This window comes from Terrapene carolina, unplaced genomic scaffold (genome assembly GCF_002925995.2).
Source record: "Terrapene carolina triunguis isolate 2854851 unplaced genomic scaffold, T_m_triunguis-2.0 Scaffold95, whole genome shotgun sequence".
NCBI classification, from domain to species: Eukaryota; Metazoa; Chordata; order Testudines; family Emydidae; genus Terrapene; species Terrapene triunguis.
Genome location: NW_020664446.1, coordinates 23,242,324 through 23,254,473, shown reverse-complemented (window position 1 = coordinate 23,254,473; position 12,150 = coordinate 23,242,324). Strand labels below are relative to the sequence as shown.

At 37.1% G+C, this 12,150-nt stretch overlaps 1 protein-coding gene across 1 annotated transcript in view; it reads left to right on the top strand.

Annotated features, from left to right (window-relative positions):
- The first annotated feature begins 2,279 nt into the window (after positions 1-2,279).
- Positions 2,280-12,150, top strand: part of CLRN3 (clarin 3) — a 16,925-nt gene continuing 7,054 nt past the window's right edge. Inside the window, exon 1 of the mRNA XM_024210506.1 lies at positions 2,280-2,508. Coding sequence (XP_024066274.1) covers positions 2,280-2,508 — 229 coding nt within the window. The remainder of the gene's footprint in view (positions 2,509-12,150) is intronic.

Below are 12,150 nucleotides of genomic sequence, written 5' to 3'. Positions count from 1 at the left end.
CTCCCAAATTGCTACAGAATTTACCAGCTTTTATTTATCAGATTCCCCCACCCCCCGTTCTTAATATTTCTACCTTAGCCACAGACAGTCACTTCCTATAAGTGTATGTGGTATATTTTAGAATGAGTATGGTGCAATGTCAGTAATCCTGATCCTTCAAGATTACAATTACATCCAGCGAGGTGCTGAGCCAGCTGAGCTCCTACGGAAGTCAATGGGAGTTCAGGGTTCTAGGCAATGTCACAGCCTGAATGATTAAATCATATGTATCCACCCAGAATAGATAAGACTTTCAGGAAGTCTTGCATTTGAAAATGAAAGAACACAGAGGCCTTGAACCTGATGTATAATACGTTAAGAATAGCGAATAAAGAAAACAGCAATATTCAGCTAAACAACCTACCAACCAGAATGCTGAATCCTGTCAAACCAGTATCAATAGCGAAATGTTTTGAAATAGTTTTTAACTATAATTGGCATTTTTGAAACTGTTAGTGTCACAGTTAGTCAACACTAAAAACTCCTCTTCTTCCGATTGTTAAAATAATATTACAACAGGCAGGAATTGTTTTACAGTCAGATGGCCTTGGGTTTATCCTCTCTTGGGTGTGCATGTTCATAAACACAGATGATGTCATTTGTCTGGAAGACAGCCTTTACCAGTGTCATGATGCCTTGTGTGATATGGAGTGGAGTGGTAAATAAGTCCTCTATACTCTGGGTGCGACACACAGTGTTTTTTATAAGGAGGAGAGGAAAATAAAACAGTAAATAGAGCAACAATTATACACAAAATATTCTCAAACATAAAATGGCTTTTGGATAAGCTAAAGAAAGCAGCCTAGAGTGTTCCTAACCCTTTCAGCATTAGTCCCATCTATAAGATGAACTGTCCTTTGGTTTGGATAATTACCCAAAATAAAACAAACTCCGAGGGTGAAATCCTGATTCTATTGAAGTAAATTGTATTTTTGCTATTGACTTCATTGGGACCAGGATTTCAGCCCTAACGCAGACAGTAACCACAAACATTAGGTTTTAAACAAGAGAAAGGGAACAAGAAAAGAAAGAACAGCTTCAGGGTGGCTACTCTTGGAACCTATGCTGCACCATGTTAGTCTTGTTATTACTCAAAATTAAAAAGGAAAGTAGCAGGAGCATAGGGAAGAGTAAGGGTAGAACACCTTTATTCCTCGGAGTGCTTTGGGGCATGAGGTATTTCAGGTTTTCCTGTGACAACCAGTAATAGGCTCAGAAATTTTATTTGCAAGTAAAAATGTTGTTTCATATGTTGCCTATTTTACAGTAGATGTGGTTGTGCCCCAATTTGTGAATGAAAACTAATGTATTTAGTATCACATATTAGAAAACTAATGTATTTAAGACCTTCTCCCCCCTCCCCACATCCATAGTGGAAAAGTCTTACAGGACTTAATGGAGGAAACAAATAGGGTTCTTTAGTTGAAATTCTATTGATATTAATTTTAAAATGTGTAGAATTTAATAGAGGTTTATATCTCTGCTGTAGAATTCTATAGATTGTCTTAAAATTTAATAAAAAGATTGTTGTTATTCTTTATTAAATTCTGTAGGACTTTTCCATAAGGGACCTTTTTAACTCCAGATCAGGATAGTTGGGTTGCTCTATAACCTACATAAAAATAAAATAGAGAAAAAAGGATCTCCTTGTTAATATTTACTATTACAACTCTGGGTCTATCAGGGTGTCAGAAAGCCTTTTGGATATGGACATAGGAGAACTATATTTCAAGATTAGTTACCAGTCTTACCTGCTTTTCCCGTACCAGCTCAGAATGTTTTATGGGTTGAGTACTAATCTTCAAGAAAGCACTAATTTAAGATTTCTATGATCTCTTCATGAGCTAGTATTTTTTAAGCTCTAGAAGATATCTGAGGAAATCTGATTTGAAAGACTAACTCTTGATTTGGTCTCATTTCACTTGGCAAAGCACAGCCAATAAGAAATCATTTGATGAAGAGACATTGTAGTGGCAGATTCCTACTGTCCTTTGTTAGACTAGTATGGTTGTAACTATGGCAACATCTTTTCTCCAGACCAAAGTTCAATTATTTTACAACTTTATTACCACTGCTGTTAGTTCAAAGTTTACTGGCATAATTTTCTACCAGTACAAAACTAGGTCTACAGTCTCTAACAGCAGGGAACAGTCTCTTTCAGCTTGGAGCTCTCATTAACAAGACTAAGGAAACAAGAAAAGTATAACCTGCACTACAAGAAAACACATCTCTCTGATAAAATGCCATCCAGAAAAAAAACACAAATGTTTGCATCTGCCTGTTTTACTAGTATTTGGTCTTTTGTGATAGTCTGCCTTGTTCTTGCAAACAAAAACTGGGTCTCGAGTAATGTTAACTTTACTGAAGGAAATTCAAGTGCTATTATAACCGTCACATATGGGGTTTTTGAAGGTGTGTGTTCAAAGAAGGTGATTGGTGGACTTGAAACGCCAGCAAAAAATTTCCAAGGTAACTACTATAGTGAATATAAATGGATACTATTATGTTGTCTTACCTTGATACATTTCATTTTAGCAGAGCAGTTCATGTCTTTTATTTGTTTATACATATAATATTTTTATTGAAGACAAGAGTATTTACATACTAACATTATGGGATTTAGGAGAGTTGTAAAAATAAGAGAACAAAAATAGTACAGCATATAATAGCAGCAACACATTTGCAAACAGAAAGCCTTTCACATTATCCAGGATCTTGTTAGTTCATAGCTTTGTCTGTGGGAAGTATCAAGGTAAAAGGGAAACAGTTGTATTAAAAACAGCAAGTCTAAGTTTCATTCAAAAGCTTTCAGTCAATAGCAGAAAAGTAGTTACTGCTCATTTTATTATCGTTTTTATTACAAATTATTTCAAACCTAAAAGATAATACAGTTGCTGCTGATTAGGAATGACATATTGTCTTTGTATTTATTGTGGTTTATATAATGATTACCTATCCTAGCCTCTAGGTTTTTTCTTTTTTTTCTCCAGATTATTAAGGTGAAATTCATGGTTTGCTATTTCAAAAAATTTATATAGAAAGTTTGTTACCTGCTCACCTCCCAATCACACCCTGTGTGATTACTGACAGGGAAAAATCTAGAGCACTGGATATATACATACTAAATAAGTCTTGATAAATGAATACAAAAACTAAAGAAAGAAAAATGCCTGGAATAGACAATTATGTTTTACATATTGTTTTTACATAAAACATGAAATACATACAGTGCTCTGACCAAAATGCTAGGTTTAAAATAGTAATTTTATTCTAAAACATGATTGTCACAAGTTTTATGTTAAATTGTTTAAATATTTTACAGCCTATCAATGCCAATACAAATATTTTGGCAAAATTTGTATAAAATGATTGTCATTTTAGTTAGGTATTGCGGGGGAAAATATTATTAATGGATAATATTCACTTGTAACCTTTTCTTTTAAGGCTCCTTCCTTTTAACATGTAAATAATGGAGTCAGTCAGTTCAACATATAAAGTAGTATTTTTAAAATGTTTGCATGTTACTGTAGCTATCTAATACTAGCAATTCCTTTTTGACTAACATCACACTATGGAATGTACCTGCCAATGTGAGCTTGACATAGACCTTTTATGGTGATGTTTCTCCATGAGACTACCAAAGGGTGCCTTTAAACATTCCACTTTGATAAACTATGACATGAGATTTCCAAAACAACTCAGGGAATTAGAATAAGTTGTGTTTTTCCACTCAGACCCATCTTAGACTTTACCACATCTAAAAATGTCCAATAGATGGATCACAGCTGAACTCTACACTTATATACGAGTCTGATTTTTCTGTATCTTCAGTTCTTCATATTTATTCTCACTAGTAAATGTACCATAGGACAGAAGGAGGACAGGCAAAAAACAGAAGAGAAAGCAGAAAAAGTGAGAGGTATCAAAAAAATCTAAAAAGGAGAGAGAAAATACAGATAGGCTTGGTAGAATTCAATTTTTATATTGTTATAATTTTGTTGGATAATTTGGATGTTTATTTTTAAGAATATTTTCAATTTTTGTCCATTATGTTTTCACAGTTGTGGAAAATTATTGGGGGTGTCAGACAATTATTTAATTACAGTAGATGTTAAAATTCAAAAAGTTAAAGCTTTATACTGTTTGAACACATATTGTCGACATCACATGTCCAAATATACAAAGTAAATACCCTTAAATCAACCTCTAGCAAGTTCCTAACCAGTATTTTTCTTACTTTGCCTATATATATATATATATATATATATATTTCAGTTATTATCGGTGGAAATATTTTTTCATCGGTTTGTGTATGTTTGGTGAAATTGATGATTACTAAATTTACTGATAAAAATCTCATCCTTCCAAGCCTAGATATAGACAAGAAGAGGGGAAAATGAGGAAAGAGAGAGGGAAAAACAATGAAGGATGAAGTTTTACCTAGGGGAGCCTTGAAGAAAGATGCTATAAATATAAGACAAGCAAATATTAGAAAATATATATTAGAAAAAGCAAAGTGTACATAGTAAAATGGTGCAGCATAAATAAGAGTAATAAATAAGATCTGTGTTAGGCACCAATTCTGCTTAGGCTTACACACTTAACTTTATGCACTGTGAGTAGTTCTATTGACATCAGTGGAAGCACTCTGCACAAAAGGTAGGCACGTACGTAAATGTTTGCAAGGATCAGGGCCTTACATTAGATTTTACACCAATGTTACTCCATTGACTTCAAATGAACTATTCTGATGTACTCCTTTGAATGAGAGAAGAGAAGCAGGCCACAAAACCTATTAACAAAGTCGGGGAAGAATGGTTTAAAATAATTAGCAGACAAGATATATATTTTATAGATTATTTTATATATCATACTTTTGACAAAGACTATGATGCCACAAACAAATCAACAGAACAAAACTGACCCAGACAGGACCCCATCCTAGGTCTAGGAAATAATGATCAGGATAATTTATTTTTACACACCTAACATATTATTTTCTGAGTTTAGTAAGGAGACTCTACCCATACCCAATGACAACACATTACCAAGACCACGACAGTATGTAACATTGACAAGAGACTTTCTATATGGTGTAACTGCACTGAAGTCACCTTTGGCTGAGTATGATAACAGCATATTATCAAAATTATGAGGATGGCAAAGTTATTTCAATGCAAGTTATAAGGACCACGTTACAATGAAGAAAAAAAACCAGTTGAGAGTGTTAGTAGAATATCTTAAAAAAATTTTAAATGAAAATAGTGACACAGTTTGGAATCAGTTGATTAAAACAATTTCAATTAGAACAAAGGTTTTGGAGACAGATCAGCCCTATATTTATCTAGTTAAAATATTATTTTAATTTCAAATTTTGTATATAAAAGAGTGGTTTACATTTGACTGTATCCCTCTCACACCGACTGATGTAGGTCCTCATCCTAGCTCCATGCAGACGGACCTTCATTGACTTCAGTGGGACTCCATGTGAGCACAGCAGCCTACCCATACAGAGCTCATTGCAGAATCAGGGCCTTAGATTGGAAGCAGTCTTTGTGTTTTTACAGCAGCTAGCACAATGGAGCCTCAGTTCTGATGATGGCCTCTGGGTGCTATTATAAAATGAAAATCGGTCACAGAATTCTTGTTTTCGTAGGGCAAGCAGGATTTGACCCTTCACGTTAGAGAAAGAGAGAGATTTGCGACCCTGTTTTGTTCTTCTCTAATTAAACTAGAAGTGAGATTTAAAATATGACATTACTAAATGATTAGCTTACCACAATAGTTATTCATATTTATTGAAAAATAAGAATGCCTGAGATATTAAAATTTGAAAAGACCCAGAGTTTATTCTGGCCATGAAAGCTACTTTAAGCAACATTTTTATTATATAAATAAAGATATGTTTAAAGACTAGACTAGTCTAAATATAATTTTCTTTCAGTTAAAAAGTCCCTCAAATAAATTCCTCTAGGAATAAAGTCAGTGTAGAGCGCACTTGTTGTAAAGTAATTCTTAGGGTCTGTATTGTATATTATTATTTATTTGTTAAAGTTTATTGTATATGATTCTACAAATTTTCAAACACATACACTTCTGTGAAAGATTATTTTCTTCATTTTTTAACTTCATCTGTTAAAATGGTTAGCAAAAAAGTTAGGCCACAAAAGTCAGAACATTTCAATACAGTACAGTGTCCTCCATCCAAGGGTCTTGAGGAATAGTCATACCTTTAGGTTAATGGGATAGCGAATGATGAAGAGAGCTCTTTTGCCATTTTAGCCAAGACTGCATTCCATGCCCCCCTCCCCATCAGTGAAAAGGAAGAGGCTCTTAAAAGGCTACGTTTATGTGAGAAAATAGAATTGACAGTACAAGTAATGCACCTTTAATTGAAAAAAAAAAAAGTAACCTCAAGAGCAGGGATATCTTTTATTGAACCAACTTCTCTTGGTGGAAGGGATGAATTTTTGAGCATGACAAAGCTCTTCTTCAGGTCTGGGGAAGATAATCAGAGTGTCTGAGCTAAATACAAGTTGGGACAGATTGTTAAGCATAAGGGTCTCCACATGCTATAGGAGACCACTTAAAATGAAGTGAGCAATTAAGGCTTAGTAGGCAGTCAGGGGTGTTACAAATTGTAATAAGCCATAAAACCATTGTCTGTATTAAGTCCATGGTTTTTAGCATCTAACAGAGTTATGAATTTCAGTTCCCAGGCTCATTTCTTGAAGGTGTTGTGCAGGTTTCCTTTGAGAATGAGGACTGAGAGGTTACATATGGAGTGATCACTTTGTGTAAATTGTTCACGCATGGGTGATTTTTTTGGTCTTATTTTATTGTTAGTTCATTTGAGAGTATAACAATTGTCTGGTTTCACCCACACCACATAGTTGTTGGTGCATTTGGTGCGCTGGATGAGGTACACCACGTGTGATAGGCATGTGTAGAACCCATGGATTTTGAAAGGTGTGTTGCAGGGGGAGAGAGAAGAATACTGATGATTGTAGCAGTGGAGATATGTCTGCAAGTTTTGCATGTGTTGTTCTGGCAAGTTCTGGTGCCACTTTGAGATCTATGGAGAGATTTCTTCTAATGATAAAGAGCTTGGTGAGATTGTGGTGGTGTTTGAAGGCAAGAAGAGATGGTTTGGGAAAGATTTTCTTTCAAGATGTGGTCCCCATCAAGTATGGATTGTAATTGCTTGATTATATCCCATATTGGTTCCAGTGTAGGGTGGCAGGTGAAGTTGTGGTGAAAAATCTATGAGGGAAGCTAGGTTGTCTGTCCAGAGGAAAAAAATATCATTAATGTATCTCAGTGTAACGGCGCCCTCCTGGTTCCTCCACAAAACTCAGTCGGAGACCACTCAAAGTGTATGCACCAGTGCTCTTTTATTCTTGTGCCAGTTCCCACCACCTGCTATGTACACTTTATACACTGTCTTCAGGTCAACACCCTGGGAGACCGCTAGCTTCCCCAGCTAGCAGGGATCTACAGCCACACGCTCCTCCCCTTCCTGTGTCCCCCCTTGCCAGCTTTATATGGCCGGCTGGCTGATTAGGCCCACAGGTGCCGATGCTCAAGTAATCAGGGTGTAGTTTCCGCTGCCAGCCCCAACTAATCCCCTTAATTGGAGAGGGGCTAACAGGGACCTGGCCAGGCTCTCCTGGCCAGCACCCCATTACACTCAGGTATATAGTTGATTTCATAGTATATTTTTTCAGAAATTCTTCCTCAAGGTGATCCAGGAAGAGACATTGGCATATTGAGGAGCCATCCTACTATCCAGGGCTGTTCCCATGTTTTGGACAAAGTATTTATTGTTAAATGTGAAGTTGTTATGGGTGACGATGAAATGGATGAGTTCGACAATGCGGTGGATTTCTGAATGTTGTAAATTATCTTGTAGGTATTTGAGGCAGGCAGTGATTCCATCATGGTGAGGGATGTTGGTATATAAGAAGGTGACATCCATGGAGGCAAGGGTGGAGTTCTGGGAGAGGTTGTTAATGTTGCAGAGTTTCTGGAGGAAGTCAGTACTATCTCAAAGGAGGCTGGCTCTTTGGGTGGTGAGTGGTTTGAGGATGAAGGAAGGTGCACACTGGAAAATATAATCCCAATTATGTGTACAAAACAATGAGGTCTAAATTAGTTATTACTACCCAAGAAAGAGATCTTGAAGTCGTTGTGGATAGTTCTCTGAAAACATCTGCTCAATGTACAGCCATAGTCAAAAAAGCTAACAATGTTAAGAACCACTATGAAAGGGGTAGATAATAAGACAAAAAGATTATAAAGCCACTATGTAAATTCATCAGGAATACTGAATGCAGTGCTGGTCACTCCATCTGAAAAGAGATACATTAGAAATGTACAAGTTACAGAGAAGTGTAACAAAAATGATTAAGGGTATAGAACAGCTTTCATATGAGGAGAGATTAAAAAGACAGACTATTCAGTGTGAAAAAGAGAAAACGAAGGGTGGGGGGGATATGATAGAAGTCTATGAAATCATGAATGGTGCGGAGACAGTGAATAAGGAAGTATTATTGACCCCTTCATATAACACAAGAACCAGGGGTCACCCAATGAAATCAACAGGCAGTAGGTTTAAACAAACAAAAGGAAGTACTTCTTCACACAATGAACAGTCAACCTGTGGAACTCGTTGCCAGGGGATGTTGTGAAGGCCAAAATTATAAATGGATCTAAAAAAGACTTAGTAAATTCATGGAGAATAGGTCTATCAATGGCTATTAGCCAAAATGGTCAGGGGTGCAACCCCATGCTCTAGTGTCCCTAGATCTCTGACTGCCAGTTGCTGGGACTGGACAACAAGAGATGGATCACTTGATGATTGCCCTATTCTGTTCATTCCCTTTGAACCATCTGGCATCAGCCACTGTTGGAAGAAAGGATACTGGGCTATATGGGCATTTGGTCTGACCCTGTATGGCAATTCTTATGTTCTCATGATTTCTATGAGTCCTGATACTCCTTTGGTAAGAGTGGTGTAGCCAGATGTGATGGGTCTGCCTTGGTTCCCTTGTTTGTGAATCTTGGGAAGCATGTAGAAGTTCCCTGGGATGGGTTCAGGAGGATGAGGTTGTAGACTTTTTCTTGGAGTTGTTTGGGGAAGGATTTGATGGTATCTTTAAATTCCTGTGTGGGGATTTTCTTTGAATTCTTTATAGTAGGTGGTGTCAGAGTTGTCAGTTGGCCTCGTTGATGTAGTCACCATGATTAAGGACTGCAATGGCTCCCCCTTTGCCTGATGGTTTGAGCATTATCTGGTTGGTTGGATTTTGAGGACTGTAGAGAGATTCTGGTGGATGAAATATTTGTTGGTGGTTTCACTGGTTTTTTTTCCTGAAGCAATTGGGGTAATGAGTCATTGTGTGGTTTTGTCCACTGGGAGGTGTCCAGTCAGATGATTCTTTTTTCATATGACTGTAGTTGGAGATGTGATTCGTGTCACCTCTGTTGTGAAAGAATTCCTTGAGGCAGAGTTGGCAGAAGAATTCTTCTAGTTCTCCACATGCTCAAATTCTGTGGTGGGGCAGAAGTTCAGTCCCTTGGAGAGCACAGATACTTCACTTCCGATAGGTTGATGATGTTTGGTGTCATGTAGTGTCCATATGCTGGTCCATATGATGGTCTGCTGGTTGAGGGTTTGTAGTTGGTTCCACTTTTTGTCTGTGTGTTGAATGACAGTCATCAGGGGTTTTATTTGATAGTTTTGGGTTTCCTCCATGATCTCCAGGTAGGTTTACTGATTTTTTTCTTTCAGCGTGTGGGAGCATGTAATGATTACTTGTTTGAGATGGTCCCTTGTGGAGTATATAAGGTGCAGGAGATGGTTCCTCAGTTTTTCTAAGGTCCTTTTGCAGAGCAGGTCAGCATATTTGGGGAAATAGATGATGTTGTTCAGCTTGGCTTCCTGCTTCTTCATGTTGTGAAGTTTTTATTTTAGATGGCAGAATTTGATATCTTCCATAGTTGTTTGCATTGTTGTTGTAGCTGAATTTGCATGGTGGTTGTGTTGAATTTCCAGCAACCATTTAAAATTTTTCCAAGCAAAGATTCCAACAACTTAAAATGAATGACACGTTAATTATGTGCGTCTTTATATTATGAGACTAGCAATTTGTTTCACAGCAATTTAGAAACTAAAAGGATTTTAAAATGCACAAACTATTTGTCATCATTTAGCTACCAGGTAAAAGTGGAAATATGTCTAGCTTCAGAATCCTGAAAGATCGTATTTTTTCAAAGTATAAAAAGGATGGTAATACAAACATGTACACAAAAAAAATGTGAAGGGAGAGGTATGCTTTTTCTTCAATAAGTTTTATAGAACATCTATTAGGAAGAGGTATGAACATACTTTTAAATATACAGCACATGCTCTCACTAATAGCAAGCATCTCGTGCACTATGGATCTCTATGACATATTCTGCGCTGGTTTCTTTTGCGGAACTCCCATTGATCTCAATGCATGGTGTGTGTGAGAAATGGAACGGGAAACGTGCTATAAAGATCTGCAGAGTGAATTAGAAAGGAGAATTTTGCCCTTGTAAGACTGTTCTTGGGATCTAAGGAATTTGCTGGCAACAGCACTGTTATTGTTTTTAAAGGGTTAGTTAATTAGTAGCCTTACAAACAGACTAACAAAGACCTTTACAATGACAGACCTCCCAATTTATTTATTTACTCCACTGAAAGATGTAAAACAGAAAATCCAATATATTTTGGCAGTTAACAGTACAGAACACAAAAAACTTGACTAAGATAACAGCAGCCTACTAACAAGCTGTTAATGATTTATATTGGGTAATTCAAGTACTTTATACTTTCATGAGCTGGGCAGAATGATCTGGCAAAAATTCAGAAGCTGTTAGTCACCTCAGAACATTTGTGTACCTACCAAAGTATAAGCAGAGTTTATGTTTTGATTATTTACCTATGGCGGGGACATCAGAACAGTTCTATTCAGCTAATACCGGGTGGGAAGTATTTTGTCAGTGGATTGGCTTGTTTTCAATCTGAAAGCAAACTTGGGCCATTTTTAGGGCCATTTTTTGTGTGGAGAAGTTGAAGGGTGGGGTGTGCATACATGCCAGTCTTGAACTAACTTTACTAAGAAACAGGAAGTGACATCATTAGAGGAAGTTTTATTGTTTTTTCAGTACCTTACACAAACTCTTGACAAACACTTGAAAAGTACTGATGCTAGAATTCACTTAATAGATCATCAATTTTCATGCAGACAGATGTTCTGTGATGCCTCATGGGGATGTATCAAGTTGGGTTGGATTATATTGTACTTTTAAAAAAATTATAGTATGTAATGTACATTTTTAAATGGATGTAGAACTTGTGAAAGGTGTCAAACTGGTAGCACTGGAGATTGAAGACACCAAAGGGCAGTAGCCTAAACTTGTTCCCACTGAAGTCAATGAGAGTTTGAGCATTTAATAGGGTCCTAGAGACAATACATTGTCACAGTCCTAATATAGTCCAAAAGCTGACCTATCCTGTAGTGAAACCTATTTTAAAAGAAACACAGTGGAGGCCTGATTACTGTTATGATTTCTCTAGTTATAGATAGTAAACTCAATACTCTACAGTAATCTGTTGTATCCCAAGAAGGGGTGGAAATGAGTTTTTTCTGTGGATGCTGACTGGCACAGTTCCTGTTAGAACAATCATTCAAATGTGGCTGGGGTTTTGTTGTTATACTAATTATGTATAAAGGCACCTAGAGCCTTGTATAGGTGTTTTTTTAATATTATTTAAATCAAAATAAGTAAATAAATAAAATATCCAGGTTAGGGTTAACCTACGTCTGGTTTTTCCCAGACATGTCCGGCTTTTTGGTAATCAAACCCCTGTCCAGGGGGAATTTCCAAAAAGCCGAACATGTCCAGGAAAAATACTCCCAGCTTTGCCGGCATCCCTGGCTTACCTTAGAGTGGGCTCCGGCGACTGCTGCTGCTCCTTGACTCCTCAGCTCTGTAAGAGCCGAGCTGCCCGAGCACTACTGGCTTCACAGTTTGCCGGGCAGCCCCCAGACCTCCAAACCCTGCGCCCCTGGCCGGGCGCTT